Genomic DNA, 17,879 nt, shown 5'->3' with positions numbered 1-17,879 from the left:
ATATATATATATATACTGTATACCGAGGAGGGCGGTGGTATGTACCGGGATATATATATATATATATACTGTATACTGAGGAGAGCGGCGGTATGTACCGGGATATATATATACTGTATACGGAGGAGAGCGGCGGTATGTACCGGGATATATATATATACTGTGGAGAGCGGTGGTATGTACCGGAATATATATATATACTGAGGAGAGCGGCGCTATGTACCGGTGTGTGTGTGTATATATATATATACTGTATACCGAGGAGAGCGGCGGTATGTACCGGGGCGGATATATATTGTATACTGAGGAGAGTGGCGGTATGTACCGGGATATATATATACTGTATACTGAGGATAGCGGCGGTATGTACCGGGATATATATATATACTGTATACTGAGGAGAGCGGCGGTATGTACCGGGATAGATATGTATACTGAGGAGAGCGGCGGTATGTACCGGGATATATATGTATACTGAGGAGAGCGGCGGTATGTACCGGGGCTGATATATATATATACTGTATGCTGAGGAGAGTGGCGGTATGTACCGGGGCTGATATATATATATATATACTGTATACCGAGGAGAGCTGCTGTATGTACCGGGATATATATATATACTGTTTACCGAGGAGAGCGGTGGTATGTACCGGGATATATATATACTGTATACTGAGGAGAGTGGCGGTATGTACCGGGGCTGATATATATATATGTATATATATATATATATATATATATATACTGTATACCGAGGAGAGCTGCTGTATGTACCGGGATATATATATATACTGTATACTGAGGAGAGCGGCGGTATGTACCGGGGCTGATATATATATATATTATATATACTGTATACTGAGGAGAGCGGCGGTATGTACCGGGATATATATATATATATACTGTATACTGAGGAGAGCGGCGGTATGTACCGGGATATATATATATACTGTATACTGAGGAGAGTGGCGGTATGTACCGGGATATATATATATACTGTATACTGAGGAGAGCGGCGGTATGTACCGGGATATATATATATACTGTATACTGAGGAGAGTGGCGGTATGTGATATATATATATATATATATATATATATATATATATATATATATATATATATATATATATATATATATATATATATATATATATATATATATATATATATATATATATATATATATATATATATATACTGTATACTGAGGAGAGTGGCGGTATGTACCGGGGCTGATATATATACTGTATACTGAGGAGAGCGGTGGTATGTACCGGGGCTGATATATATACTGTATACTGAGGAGAGCGGTGGTATGTATCGGGATATAGATATATATATACTGTATACTGAGGAGAGCGGTGGTATGTACCGGGGCTGATATAGATATATATATATATACTGTATACTGAGGAGAGCGGCGGTATGTACCGGGATATATATATATATATATATACTGTATACTGAGGAGAGTGGCGGTATGTACCGGGATATATATATATATATACTGTATACTGAGGAGAGCGGTGGTATGTACCGGGGCTGATATATATATATACTGTATACTGAGGAGAGCGGTGGTATGTACCGGGATATATATATATATATATAATATATATATATATATACTGTATACTGAGGAGAGCGGTGGTATGTATCGGGATATATATATATATATATACTGTATACTGAGGAGAGCGGTGGTATGTACCGGGATATATATATATATATACTGTATACTGAGGAGAGCGGTGGTATGTATCAGGATATATATATATATACTGTATACTGAGGATAGCGGTGGTATGTACCGGGGCTGATTATATATATACTGTATACTGAGGAGAGCGGTGGTATGTACCGGGGGATATATATATATATATATATATATATACTGTATACCGAGGAGAGCGGTGGTATGTACCGGGATATATATATATATATATATATATACTGTATACTGAGGAGAGCGGTGGTATGTATCGGGATATATATATATACTGTATACTGAGGAGAGCGGTGGTATGTACCGGGATATATATATATATATACTGTATACTGAGGAGAGCGGTGGTATGTATCAGGATATATATATATATACTGTATACTGAGGATAGCGGTGGTATGTACCGGGGCTGATTATATATATACTGTATACTGAGGAGAGCGGTGGTATGTACCGGGGGATATATATATATATACTGTATACCGAGGAGAGCGGTGGTATGTACCGGGATATATATATATATATATATATATATATAATATATATATATATATACTGTATACTGAGGAGAGCGGTGGTATGTATCGGGATATATATATATATATATATATACTGTATACTGAGGAGAGCGGTGGTATGTACCGGGATATATATATATATATACTGTATACTGAGGAGAGCGGTGGTATGTATCAGGATATATATATATATATACTGTATACTGAGGATAGCGGTGGTATGTACCGGGGCTGATTATATATATACTGTATACTGAGGAGAGCGGTGGTATGTACCGGGGGATATATATATATATATATATATATACTGTATACCGAGGAGAGCGGTGGTATGTACCGGGATATATATATATATATATATATATATATATATATATATATATATATATATATATATATATATATATATATATATATACTGTATACTGAGGAGAGCGGTGGTATGTATCGGGATATATATATATACTGTATACTGAGGAGAGCGGTGGTATGTACCGGGATATATATATATACTGTATACTGAGGAGAGCGGTGGTATGTATCAGGATATATATATATATACTGTATACTGAGGATAGCGGTGGTATGTACCGGGGCTGATTATATATATACTGTATACTGAGGAGAGCGGTGGTATGTACCGGGATATATATATATATACTGTATACTGAGGAGAGCGGTGGTATGTATCAGGATATATATATATATACTGTATACTGAGGATAGCGGTGGTATGTACCGGGGCTGATTATATATATATATATATATGTGTGTACAGTACAGACCAAAAGTTTGGACACACCTTCTCATTTAAAGATTTTTCTGTATTTTCATGACTATGAAAATTGTACATTCACACTGAAGGCATCAAAACTATGAATTACCACATGTGGAATTATATACTTAACAAAAAAGTGTGAAACAACTGAAAATATGTCTTATATTCTAGGTTCTTCACAGTAGCCACCTTTTGCTTTGATGACTGCTTTGCACACTCTTCGCATTCTCTTGATGAGCTTCAAGAGGTAGTCACCGGAAATGGTTTTCACTTCACAGGTGTGCCCTGTCAGGTTTAATAAGTGGGATTTCTTGCCTTATAAATGGGGTTGGGACCATCAGTTGTGTTGTGCAGAAGTCAGGTGGATACACAGCTGATAGTCCTACTGAATAGACTGTTAGAATTTGTATTATGGCAAGAAACAAGGAGCTAAGTAAAGAAAAAGGAGTGGCCATTATTACTTTAAGAAATGAAGGTCAGTCAGTGCGAAAATTGGGCAAACTTTGAATGTGTCCCCAAGTGCAGTTGCAAAAACCATCAAGCGCTACAAAGAAACTGGCTCACATGAGGACCGCCCCAGGAAAGGAAGACCAAGAGTCACCTCTGCTTCTGAGGATAAGTTTATCCGAGTCACCAGCCTCAGAAATCGCAGGATAACAGCAGCTCAGATTAGAGACCAGGTCAATGCCACACAGAGTTCTAGCAGCAGACACATCTCTACAACAACTGTTAAGAGGAGACTTTGTGCAGCAGGCCTTCATGGTAAAATAGCTGCTAGGAAACCACTGCTAAGGACAGGCAACAAGCAGAAGAGACTTGTTTGGGCTAAAGAACACAAGGGACATTAGACCAGTGGAAATCTGTGCTTTGGTCTGATGAGTCCAAATTTGAGATCTTTGGTTCCAACCACCGTGTCTTTGTGTGATGCAGAAAAGGTGAACGGATGGACTCTACATGCCTGGTTCCCACCGTGAAGCATGGGGGAGGAGGTGTGATGGTGTGGGGGGGCTTTGCTGGTGACACTGTTGGGGATTTATTCAAAATTGAAGGCATACTGAACCAGCATGGCTACCACAGCATCTTGCAGCGGCATGCTATTCCATCCGGATTGTGTTTAGTTGGACCATCATTTATTTTTCAACAGGACAATGACCCCAAACACACCTCCAGGCTGTGTAAGGGCTATTTGACCAAGAAGGAGAGTGATGGGGGGCTACGCCAGATGACCTGGCCTCCACAGTCACCAGACCTGACCCCAATCGAGATGGTTTGGGGTGAGCTGGACCGCAGAGTGAAGGCAAAAGGGCCAACAAGTGCTAAGCATCTCTGGGAACTCCTTCAAGATTGTTGGAAGACCATTTCCGGTGACTACCTCTTGAAGCTCCTCAAGAGAATGCCAAGAGTGTGCAAAGCAGTCATCAAAGCAAAAGGTGGCTACTGTGAAGAACCTAGAATATAAGACATATTTTCAGTTGTTTCACACTTTTTTGTTAAGTATATAATTCCACATGTGGTAATTCATAGTTTTGATGCCTTCAGTGTGAATGTACAATTTTCATAGTCAAGAAAATACAGAAAAATCTTTAAATGAGAAGGCGTGTCCAAACTTTTGGTTTGTACTGTATATGTATGTATGGGTGTGTGTGTATATATATATTTTTATATACTACCGTTCAAAAGTTTAGGGTCACCCAGACAATTTTGTGTTTTCCATGATACTTTTATTTATTAAATGAGTTGCAAAATGAATAGAAAATATCGTCCAGACATTGAGAAGGTCAGAAATAATGATTTTTAATAGAAAGAATAATTTTCTCCTTCACACTTTGCTTTGGTCACAGAATGCTGCTTTGCAGCAATTCCAGCATTGCAGACTTTTCTAGCTGTTAATTTGCTGAGGTCATCTTGAGACATTTCACCCCATGCTTCCTGAAGCCCCTCCACAAGTTGGATTGGCTTGAGGGGCACTTTTTGCGCACCATACGGTCAAGCTGCTCAATGTGGTTGAGATCTGGTGACTGCGCTGGCCGCTCCATTACAGATAGAATACGAGCTGCCTGCTTCTTCTCTATATAGTTCATGTATAATTTGGAGGTGTGCTTTGGGTCATTGTCCTGTTGTAGGATGAAATTGGCTCCAATCAAGCGCTGTCTACAGGGTATGGCATGGCGTTGCAAAATGGAGTGATAGCCTTCCTTATTCAAAATCCCATTTACCTTGTACAAATCTCCCACTTCACCAGCATCAAAGCAACCCTAGACCATCACATTACCTCCACCATGCTTGACAGATGGCGTCAGGCACTCTTCCAGCATCTTTTCAGTTGTTCTGCGTCTCACAAATGTTCTTCTGTTTGATCCAAACAACTCAAACTTTGATTCGTCTGTCCATAAAACTTTTTTCCAATCTTCCTCTGTCCAATGTCTGTGTTCTTTTGCCCATATTAATCTTTTCCTTTTATTAGCCAGTCTCAGATATGACTTTTTCTTTGCCACTTTGCCCTGAAGGCCAGCATCCCGGAGTCGCCTCTTCACTGTAGACGTTTGTTAGGATCATTCAGCCATGGAGGGTCCTTGTTGGAGTCGGGGTATCCCCGTAACAAGAAATACACAGACACGTAGTGTATAATCAAGTTCTGGGAAGCCCCTGAGCGCGCCCGCCTCTATAAGTGCTGTCCCTTTATTTATACTAATAATCATAATTTTTTGTCAGACATGCGCAGTAAAATGCCTTTGTTTCACAAGCAGTGAAGTGATGATTCATAACAGTGGAATGTTGATAAGAAAGTTTCATAAACAGAAAAGTGATAATTCATAGCAGTAGAAGGTTGCTGAGACAGCTAAAAACAAGTTACAATCTAATTTCTGGGCGTCAGTCCAAATGTCCAGATAAGGGAAGAATAACTTCATCTGTGTCTTACATCGTAGTCTTGGGTGAAGTATAACTCCTATCATCCTCTCACGTTGACACTGGTGTTTTGCGTGTACTATTTAATGAGCTGCCAGTTGAGGAGCTGTGAGGAGTCGGTTTCTCACACTAGAGACTCTAATGTCCTTGTCTTGTTGCTCAGTTGTGCAGCGGGGCCTACCACTTCTCTTTCTACTCTGGTTAGAGCCTGTTTGTGCTCTCCTCTGAAGGGAGTAGTGCACACCGTTGTAGGAAATCTGGGTACGGAAAGTATTCAGACCCCTTTTTACATTTTTTACTCTTTGTTTCATTGCCGCCTTTTGGTGAATTCTAAAAAGTTCATTTTTTTCTCATTAAAGTCCACTCTGTGCCCCATCTGGACTGAAAAAAAAACAAAAACAGTAGAAATTTTTGCCAATTTATTTAAAAAACAAAATTTAAATATCACATTTCAGACATTTATAGGACATTTCATAACTTTCCCAAATTCTTATGAAAAAATATTCCCCACAAACTGCATTGAACGACTGCACCCAATTTATTATATATTTTAGGAGTCGGTCCATTTTATACCGACTCCAACTCCACCAAAATGGGCTCCGACTCCACAGCCCTGATTATATACTGTATACTGATACATACACACATGGTCAAAATTGTTGGTACCCCTCGTTTAATGAAAGAAAAACCCACAATGCTCACAAGAAATAACTTGAATCTGACAAAAGTAATAATTAAATAGTAATAATAATAATATTTTTTTTATTTTTATAGCGCCAACATATTCCGCAGCACTTTACAAATTGTAATTAAAAATCTATGACTATGAACAAATGAAAATCAGTCATTACTTTTCAACCCATATTCCACAGAATTTAAAAAAAAAAAATGAAACTCATGAAATCGGCCTGGACAGAAATGATGGCACCCCTGAAAATAATGTGACAAAAGGGACACGTAAATCAAGTTGTGTCCACTAATTATCATCACAGGTGTATACAATCTTGTAATCAGTCAGCGGGCCTGTATATAGGGCTACAGATACTCACTGTGCTGTTTGGTGACATGGTGTGTACCACACTCAACATGGACCAGAGGAAGCAAAGGAAAGAGTTGTCTCAGGAGATTAGAAAGAAAATTATAGACAAGCATGTTACAGGTAAAGGTTATAAGACCATCTCCAAGCAGCTTGATGTTCCTGTGACTACAGTTGCACATATTATTCAGAAATGTAAGATCCATGGGACTGTAGCCAACCTCCCTGGACGTGGCCGCAGGAGGAAAACTGATGACAAATCAGAGAGACGGATAATACGAATGGTAACAAAAGAGCCCAGGATAAAGAGATTAAAGGTGAACTTCAAGCTCAAGGAACATCAGTGTCAGATCGCACCATCCGTCGTTGTTTGATCCAAAGTAGACTTGATGGGAGACAACCAAGGAGAACACCATTGTCGAAAAAAAAAAATCATAAAGAAGCCAGACTGGAATTTGCCAAACTGCATGTTGACAAGCTACAAAGCTTCTGGGAGAATGTCCTAGGGACAGATGAGACAAAAATGGAAGTTTTTGGCAAGGCACATCAGCTCTAGGTTAACAGATGGAAAAATAAAGCATATCAAGAAAAGAACACTGTCCCTACTGTGAAACATGGTGGAGGCTCTGTTATGTTCTGGGGCTGCTTTGCTGCATCTGGCACAGGGTGTCTAGAATCTCAAGACTATCAAGGGATTCTAGAAAATAATGTCAGAAAGCTTGGTCTCAGTCGCAGGTCATGGGTCTTGCAACAGGATAATAACCCAAGAATGGCTAAGAGGAAAACATTGGACTATTCTGAAGTGGCCTTCTATGAGCCCTGAACTAAATCCTATTGAGCATCTTTGGAAAGAGCTGAAACATGTCGTCTGGAAAAGGCAACCATAAGGCTGTGTGCCCACAATGCATTTTTTAAGTGTTTCTGGCCCAGGGCTGTGGAGTCGGTAAGCCACAGTTGCGACTCCGACTCCTGGATTTTATCAGGTTCCGACTCCTTCATAAATGGCCAATTCGTAACAATAAATTTACTGTTGTAAAATATTAACATCGTGCTTATTCAGTTTCTCACCATCATATAAGTAATCAGACCACTTAGAGCAAAAACTATATTAATTAGAATATAGCCAATAACTTTTATAAACTTTTATAAACTCGATACCACGCAGATCCATTCATTCCCACCATACAACGCAGAAAAACGCTCTCACAAATCACTCAACCATCTGCTCACTCTCTGTATGTTCCTTCTATTAGTCGCAGGTGATATTTCTCCCAACCCAGGACCCTCCAGTAATAATAACACTAACTCTTTCCCTGTTACAGTCAGTAACGCTGCTAATCTCATTAATATTCCCTGCATATCTTCTGTCTCATTCAGCTGTGCCCTTTGGAATGCACGCTCAGCATGTAATAAACTCTCTTACATCCATGACTTTTTCCTCTCTAATTCCCTCAACCTTCTGGCTCTCACTGAAACCTGGATCCAGCAGTCGGACACCACCGCCGCTGCAGCTCTCTCCTATGGTGGCCTACATTTCTCTCATACCCCGCGACCTGACAACAGATCAGGTGGAGGTGTTGGTCTGCTTCTTTCAACAAAATGTACTTTTCAGGTTATCCCCCCTGTACCCTCCCTTATCTTCCCGTCTTTTGAGGCCCACACAGTCAGACTCTACCGGCCCTTCTCCCTGCGAGTGGCGGTTGTCTATCGCCCTCCAGGTCCCCCCCCCCCGTCAATTCCTGGATCACTTTGCTGCCTGGCTTCCAAATTTTCTATCCTGCGACATCCCCACGACAATCATGGGAGACTTTAACATCCCAATTGGCGACCCTCTTTCCCCATCTGCCGCTCACCTTTTATCACTAACCTCCTCCTTCGGCCTTTCACTGCTTGCTAATTCTCCTACACATGAGGACGGGAACACATTGGACCTGATCTTCTCCCGGCTTTGCTCAGTACATGACTTTACTAACTCTCCCCTTCCACTCTCTGACCATAATCTTCTTTCATTCTCTGTCAAGTACTGTGACTCTACTCAAGACCCCCCACTTTCCACACTTATAGAAATATACGCGCCATTAACACCCAGAAATTTATAAAAAGGTTGCAATCATCATTGGCCCCAATCTCCTCCCTCTCATGTCCCGACTCTGCATTGAAGCATTATAACGAAATAATGCTATGCGCCCTGGATGAAGCCGCACCTCCTACACAAAGAAAAATTTGGCATAGACGGCGACAACCCTGGCACACGCCTCAAACACGTCTTCTCCAGAGGTACTCCAGGTGCACTGAACGGCTGTGAAGAAAATCAAATCTGCCCGAAGATTTCCTCCATTATAAATTTATGGTGAAAACATATAACTCTGCCCTTCACCTCTCCAAACAAACCTACTTTAACAACCTCATAATCTCACTTTCCAATAATCCTAAACGACTCTTTGACACGTTTAATTCTCTCCTCAATCAAACAGTACAGGCCCCGATCACCGACCTCAGCGCTGACGATCTGGCCAATTATTTCAAAGAAAAAATTGACCATATCCGACAGGAAATTTTCTCCCAATCCCCAAATGTTATGCATGCTCTCCCCCGCCACATTGTATCTTGCTCATTTTCTGACTTCAAACCAGTCACGGAAGATGAAGTGATCAGGCTCCTTGCATCTTCTCGCCCTACCACTTGCACCAGTGACCCTATTCCCTCACATCTCCTTCAGTCCCTTGCTCCAGCTGTCACCACTCACCTAACTAAAATTTTCAACCTCTCCCTCTCACCTGGTATCTTTCCCTCTTCTTTTAAACACGCCAGCATACAACCATTACTTAAAAAACCATCCCTTGACCAGAACTGCACGGCCAACTACAGACCTGTTTCCAATCTTCCCTTTATCTCTAAACTCCTGGAACGCCTGGTCCATTCCCGTCTAATCCGCTATCTCTCAGACAACTCTCTTCTTGACCCTTTACAATCTGGTTTCCGCTCTTTACATTCTACTGAAACTGCCCTCACTAAAGTCTCTAATGATCTACTAACAGCTAAATCTAATGGTCACTGCTCCCTGCTGATCTCCTGGATCTCTGCAGCATTCGACACTGTGGATCACCAGCTCCTCCTCACTATGCTCCGCTCTATAGGCCTCAAGGACACTGTTCTCTCCTGGTTCTCCTCCTACCTCTTTGACCGCTCCTTCTCTGTGTATTTTGCCTGCTCCTCCTCCTCTCCTAGTCCCCTTACTGTCGGGGTTTCTCAAGGATCAGTCCTAGGCCCCCTTCTTTTCTCCTTATACACCGCTCCTATTGGACAAGCAATCAGTAGATTTGGTTTTCAGTACCATCTCTATGCTGATGACACCCAATTATACACCTCTGCTCCGGACATCACCACGGCATTACTACAAAAGACCAGTGATTGTCTTTCTGCTGTGTCTAACATTATGTCCTCCCTCTGCCTAAAACTGAATCTGTCAAAAACTGAACTCCTCGTCTTTCCTCCCTCCACTAACCTACCTGTGCCCGATATTGCCATTTCCGTTTGTGGCTCAACCATCACTCCCCAGCAACAAGCCCGCTGTCTTGCGGTCATTTTTGATTCAGATCTTTCCTTCACTCCTCACATCAAATCACTCGCTCGTTCATGTCATCTACACCTCAAAAACATCTCAAGAATCAGGACTTTTCTCACCTTTGACTCAGCAAAAACTCTTACTGTCGCTCTTATTCATTCTCGTCTCGACTATTGCAACGCTCTACTAATCAGGCTCCGTCTTACTAAACTCTCCCCTCTCCAATCCGTCTTGAACACAGCAGCCAGGATCATATTCCTCGCCAACCGCTACACCAATGCCTCTTCCCTGTGCCAGTCATTGCATTGGTTACCCATCCAATATAGAGTTCAATTTAAACTTATCACGCTTACCCACAAAGCGCTCCATGCTTCAGTACCCCCCTACATCTCCTCCCTTGTCTCAGTCTACCACCCTACACGTGCCCTCCGTTCTGCAAATGACTTAAAACTAAAATCCTCCATAATCCGAACTCCCCACTCCCGTCTCCAAGATTTCTCGCGTGCTGCACCAATTTTTTGGAATGCACTACCCAGGACAGTTCGATTAATTCACAATACCCACAGTTTCAAGCGGACCCTAAAAACCCATTTCTTTAGACTGCCGTATCGCCTAAACACACTCTGTCCATCCCAGTTTTCCCCATATTAAAATCTTCTTCAACTTCAGGTTCATACCAACCATGCACTTAATAGCCTCTGTCAGGACGGTACACATACTGGCAGGCGACCAGTCCATGTATTATTATTTATCCTATATAGTATATCAAGGCTGCATTATACAATATATGTACTTTTTACCTTTTGTGTCTCCCCCATTTCCTCATAGACTGTAAGCTTGCGAGCAGCGCCCTCACTCCTTTCGATATGAGATATGCTTATTCTGTATTGTCTGTATATGTCCCCCCTAACTTTTGTAAAGTGCTGCAGAATATGTTGGCGCTATAAAAATAAAAACTATTATTATTATTATTATTATTATTTGTAAGTAAATATTTGAGTAACATTTATAAAATTCATATGAAAGTTCAATTATGAAATATTAATACATTTTTTTTAAAGCTGGAGTCTGAGTCGGTACATTTCTACCGACTCCGACTCCAACCAAAACTAACTCCGACTCCACAGCCCTGCAGCGGCAATTCCGCAGCAGAAACGCTTAATAACGCATGGTAGAAGGCCTGCCATGTCAATGATGATCCGCATGCTGTGCACATGCTGCGGAAATTTCCGCTGCGGATTATCATTGCGGAAAAAAACGCAGCACTACCAATTATTTTGCGGAATTGAGGCGTTTTCGCCGCCATTGACTTGCATTAGATCGCATGGATTACGCATCACTGCATCTGTACATGCAGAATCCATGCGGTTCAATGTGCGGATGTTACCCGGGTGTGGAGGACAGGAGACTCTCCTCCGGACCCCGGTACCATAGAACCTGTGAAAAAAAGAATAAAATAAAAAATAAATATATACTTGCCTTCTGATGGCCTCCGGTGTCCTTGTCTCAGCTTGCTGGCAGCTCGCGATATACTTAAAGGTGACGTCATTTAGTCATGTGGGTTTTTCTTTCATTAAACGAGGGGTGCCAACAATTTTGACCTCATCTGTATGTGCTATATACCGGGGGCTGATTGAATTTTATACTGTGGGGTGCTTTGCTGTATAGATACATACATACATACATACATACATACATACATACTGCCCCCATTCAGCACTCCTATTCGGAGGCCGGGCGACGAGTGTGGCACTGGAGTATGCACGTTCCCATTCAGCGCCGTCCGGCCCCATTTTGTTGAAGACATACTGCAAATATGTCATCACCAAGATGGCGGCGCTATACGCATGCGTCAATTCCGACACCGCACTCCGGCCCGAACAGAGGCGCCGCAGCAACACTCCTCCCGGTCAGGTATGTGCTTATGGCGCTGGAGATCGCGGTATGCATTCAGTGCCTATAAAATTGTTGAACGGTATCCATGTCTACGGTGCCCGTAGCACTAAGCTATCCTGCAGGTTCAGGGGGCATCAGTGTCAACTCAAAATTAAATCGAACGCTATGGCAGAAGACCCAGGAGGAACGCACTGCTGACACAGGCATAAAAAAAACTAGACTGCAGTCTGCCAAAAATTACATGAGTAAACCAAAATCCTTCGGTGAAAGCGTCTTGTGGACACATGAGACCAAGATAGAGCCTTTTGGTTAATCTCCTCATTCTAACGTTTACCAAAAAAAACGGAATGAGGCCTACAAAGAACAGAACACAGTACCTACAGTCAGATATGGTGGAGGGTCACAGATGTTTTGGGGTTGTATTGCTGCCTCTGGCACTGGGGGCCTTGACTGTGTGCAAGACATCATGAAATCTGATGATTACCAAAGGATTTTGGGGTGGCAATGTAGTACCCAATGTCAGAAAACTGGGTTTGTGTCCTAGCAGGACAATGACCCCAAACATACTTCAAGAAGCCCCCAGAAATGGATGGAAACAAAGCGCTGGAGAGTTGGAGCCGTTTGTAAGAAGAGTCCAAGATGCCAGCTGAGGAGTAAGAAGCTGATGGTTATAGGAAGCGACTGACTGCAGCTATTTATTACACAGGGTGCAACCAAATATTAAGGAGGGGGTAACAATTTTGTCCTGCCCATTTTTGGGTTTTTTTGTGAAATTATGTCCATTTTGCTTTTTTTTTCTGTTTTTTTTGTGTTCTAATACACCCAGAGGAAATATGTGTATAACAAACCTTGTAAGTGCAATCATTTTCTGGAACAATTTCAAGGGTGTCAACAGTTTCAGCCATGACTGTGTATACTGGGGGCTGATGATTTCTTTCCCCTTTTTCTGTATCACTCATGTTCTCCTCGTTCAGGTCGAGGCCCCAGGACAGATGAGGCAGTAGGAGAGCGGTTGCAGACAGTCGGTATCTCCGGAGTTGTGTTTTTTGGGGTCTCTTTTCTGGTTTCCAGGTGGTCACATTACCCTTGTGTTCTTTGCAGGGTCTCTGAGGATGTGCCTCCTCTCTGGCGCCATCCTGTGGTGATGGAGGTCCGCTGCGGGGGGCTTCTATTCAGCTCCAGGTTTGACTCCGGTAATTTGGCTCGTGTGGAGAAGGTGGAGCGGACGGATGGAGATGGCGACACACCGGGCGGTAATGGCGGTAGCGCTCCTGCCCCCGACTACGAGTTCAATGTGTGGACGAGGCCGGACTGTGCGGAGACCGAGTATGAGAATGGGAATAGGTGGGTGATGTAGAGTGCGCTGGGTGGTGGTCGGGGGGTCTGTGCAGACGCCTCATTATCTCCGCCCTCCCGTCTCCTCACAGGTCCTGGTTTTTCTTCAGCGTGAGGGGCGGTGCGCCGGGGAAGCAAATCAAAATCAACATCATGAACATGAACAAGCAGAGCAAGCTGTACGGCCAGGGAATGGCGCCATTCGTCCGCACCGTACCCATCCGCTCACGCTGGGAGCGTGTCCGCGACCGGCCCACCTTCCAGGTCCGTGTATCCGATGCTCTCCACACTCCAAGTCAGTACTTGGCGGTGGGGCCGTGACGAGCTCCGGCTCTGCTCTGGGGACGCCGCTGATCTCTGCTTTCTCCCTACAGATGGTGGAGAACCAGTTTGTCCTGTCGTTTGTCCACCGCTTCTTGGACTGCCGCGGGGCCACCACCTACTTCTCCTTCTGCTACCCCTTCTCCTATGAGGAGAGTCAGGAGCTGCTGGCTGGACTGGACGACCGATTCAGCGACAGCCGGCTAATGTCTCCCGGGAGGTAACCGGCCACCTACAGCGGGGGGGGAGAGGGGGCGGTCATGTCACTCACCATAGTAACACATGTAATATATCTGGTTATTGCCCCTGTGGAGGTTCACATGGGGGGGGTACATAGAGATACACCGCCATACATCCGTGTTGGGAATTGGGTGAAGGGCAGGACAAGTCTCAATAGAAAGCATGATGGAGGGGGACCTAGGGGTCCAGAAGCCATGGGAGAAGGGGGATTGGGGGGTGGAACTAGGAGGTCATTGGAGTGGGGAGGGGGAGCCAGGGGGTCTGGCTGGACATCTCTGTGCAGTTATAAATGTTGCTCCTTATTCAAACACGCGGTCGTATTTTCATACACAGTACGTGTCCATTTAAGACCCCTTTTATTTACTGTGTACAGCAGCCCCCCAGACTCCATCTATTACCAGCGAGAGCTGCTGTGTCACTCCCTGGAGGGACTCCGCGTCGACCTTCTCACCCTCAGCTCCTGCCATGGGATGATGGAGGAACGGGAGCCCAGACTGGACAAGCTGTTCCCGGACCGCTCCTGTCCTCGCCCGTTCCGCTTCTCCGGGAAGAAGGTGAGCACCCGTCCGTCCGTCAGTCTGTCCTCTCCCCCCCCCCCCCCCGCCAGCCGGGCAGACCGCCGTAGGTGCTGACTGTCGCACCGTTCACAGGTGTTCTTCCTGAGCAGTCGCGTTCACCCGGGTGAGACCCCCTCCAGCTTCGTGTTCAACGGCTTCTTAGAGTTTATCCTGAGGAGGGACGACCCGCGGGCGGCCATGTTGAGGCGCATGTACGTCTTCAAGCTCATCCCCATGCTGAACCCCGATGGGGTGGTGCGAGGACATTACAGGTGGGCATTGTGGGGGGGACGACGACCGCCTGTCAGGATGACGGCCCACTCTTACATTCATGTCACTGACTCTTCTGTTGTTTCACAGGACAGACACCCGCGGAGTAAACCTGAACCGGCAGTACCTCGCTCCAGACTTCGAGCTTCACCCATCTGTCTATGGAGCCAAGTCCGTTCTTCTCTACCACCATGTCCACAACCGTGTCCGTGCCAGCGATCCCGACTGGAGACATTCTCCATCCCTCCCCCCCTCCAACTCTGCACTGCGACCAAAGACTTCCAATAATTCCCCTCCACAGCGCCCTCCTGAAAATGACTTATCTGACCTGGAGAAGACGAACAACCTGATAAACAGTATGGGCCAGAAGGGTCCGCACCTCGCATCACAGGGCCTCGCACAGGAAACCGCCATCTTACCGGAGCACGAGGATTTCATCAGGGAAAAGGACGTGTGGGCCTTGGGGCCGGGCCTGAAGGCTGAAGTGTGTGACAGTTGTGAGTGCCGCCTAGACGGTCACAGCAGCGAGGACCCAACGTCATCTATACCCCCTCAGGAAAGCGGAATTGCCTTCTATGTGGACCTACATGGCCACGCGTCTAAAAGAGGATGCTTCATGTATGGGAACTGCTTCACCGACGAGAACGACCAGGTAAGAGCAATGATATAATTACATAATACTGCCCCCTATGTACAAGAATATAACTACTATAATACTGCCCCCTATGTATAAGAATATAACTACTATAATACTGCTCCTATGTACAAGAATATAACTACTATAATACTGCTCCTATGTACAAGAATATAACTACTATAATACTGCCCTTATGTACAAGAATATAACTACTATAATACTGCCCCCTATGTACAAGAATATAACTACTATAATACTGCTGCTATGTACAAGGATATAACTACTATAATACAACCCCTATGTACAAGAATATAACTACTATAATACTGCTCCTATGTACAAGAATATAACTACTATAATACTGCTCCTATGTACAAGAATATAGCTACTATAATACTGCTCCTATGTAGAAGAATATAACTACTATAATACTGCCCCCTATGTACAAGAATATAACTACTATAATACTGCTGCTATGTACAAGAATATAACTACTATAATACTGCTCCTATGTACAAGAATATAGCTACTATAATACTGCTCCTATGTAGAAGAATATAACTACTATAATACTGCTCTTATGTACAAGAATATAACTACTATAATACTGCCCCCTATGTACAAGAATATAACTACTATAATACAACCCCTATGTACAAGAATATAACTACTATAATACTGCTCCTATGTAGAAGAATATAACTACTATAATACTGCTCTTATGTACAAGAATATAACTACTATAATACTGCCCCTATATACAAGAATATATCTACTATAATACTGCCCCCTATGTACAAGAATATAACTACTATAATACTGCCCCCTATGTACAAGAATATAACTACTATAATCCTGCTCCTATGTACAAGAATATAACTACTATAATCCTGCTCCTATGTACAAGAATATAACTACTATAATCCTGCTCCTATGTACAAGAATATAACTACTATAATACTGCTCCTATGTACAAGAATATAACTACTATAATACTGCCCCTATGTACAAGAATATAACTACTATAATACTGCTCCTATGTACAAGAATATAACTACTATAATACTGCCCCCTATGTACAAGAATATAACTACTACAATACTGCTCCTATGTACAAGAATATAACTACTATAATACTGCCCCTATGTACAAGAATATAACTACTATAATACTGCCCCCTATGTACAAGAATATAACTACTATAATCCTGCTCTTATGTACAAGAATATAACTACTATAATACTGCCCCTATATACAAGAATATAACTACTATAATACTGCCCCTATGTACAAGAATATAACTACTATAATACTGCCCCTATGTACAAGAATATAAGTACTATAATACTGCTGATATGTACAAGAATATAACTACTATAATACTGCCCCTATGTACAAGAATATAACTACTATAATACTGCTCCTATGTACAAGAATATAACTACTATAATACTGCTCCTATGTACAGGAATATAACTACTATAATACTGCTCCTATGTACAGGAATATAACTACTATAATACTGCTCCTAGGTACAAGAATATAACTACTATAATGCCGCCCCCCGATGTACAGGAATATAACCCCCTATAATGCCGTCCCCGGATGTACAGGAATATAACCCCCTATAATGCCGTCCCCGGATGTACAGGAATATAACCCCCTATAATGCCGTCCCCGGATGTACAGGAATATAACCCCCTATAATGCTAGCCCCCCTGTGTACAGGAATATAACCCCCTATAATGCCGCCCCCCGATGTACAGGAATATAACCCCCTATAATGCCGCCCCCCGATGTACAGGAATATAACCCCCTATAATGCCGTCCGATGTACAGGAATATAACCCCCTATAATGCCGCCCCCTGTCGTGCCCCCTTGCCGTCCTCTCCGCAGGTGGAGAACCTCCTGTATCCTAAGCTCCTCTCTCTGAACTCCGCTCACTTCGATTTCATGGGCTGCAATTTCTCTGAGAAGAACATGTACGCGAAGGACAAGCGAGACGGTCAGTCCAAGGAGGGCAGCGGCCGTGTGTCCATTCACAAAGCCACAGGGATCATCCACAGGTGAGACGATGGCCGCAGCGGGGT

At 43.3% G+C, this 17,879-nt stretch overlaps 1 protein-coding gene across 5 annotated transcripts in view; it reads left to right on the top strand.

Annotated features, from left to right (window-relative positions):
* AGBL5 (AGBL carboxypeptidase 5) overlaps positions 1-17,879 on the top strand; it is a 72,023-nt gene that overhangs the window by 42,722 nt on the left and 11,422 nt on the right. For all 5 annotated transcript variants that reach the window (XM_073673628.1, XM_073673627.1, XM_073673624.1 and 2 more), the window contains 7 exons: positions 13,530-13,772; positions 13,856-14,027; positions 14,138-14,304; positions 14,698-14,878; positions 14,975-15,153; positions 15,242-15,803; positions 17,686-17,855. In XM_073673628.1, coding sequence (XP_073529729.1) covers positions 13,530-13,772; positions 13,856-14,027; positions 14,138-14,304; positions 14,698-14,878; positions 14,975-15,153; positions 15,242-15,803; positions 17,686-17,855 — 1,674 coding nt within the window. The remainder of the gene's footprint in view (positions 1-13,529; positions 13,773-13,855; positions 14,028-14,137; positions 14,305-14,697; positions 14,879-14,974; positions 15,154-15,241; positions 15,804-17,685; positions 17,856-17,879) is intronic.

Source organism: Phyllobates terribilis, unplaced genomic scaffold (genome assembly GCF_046119375.1).
Source record: "Phyllobates terribilis strain yellow unplaced genomic scaffold, ASM4611937v1 Scaffold_3__8_contigs__length_932513732, whole genome shotgun sequence".
NCBI lineage: Eukaryota > Metazoa > Chordata > Amphibia > Anura > Dendrobatidae > Phyllobates > Phyllobates terribilis.
Note: the sequence above shows the minus strand (reverse complement) of the source record. Positions and strands in the feature narration are given on the sequence as shown.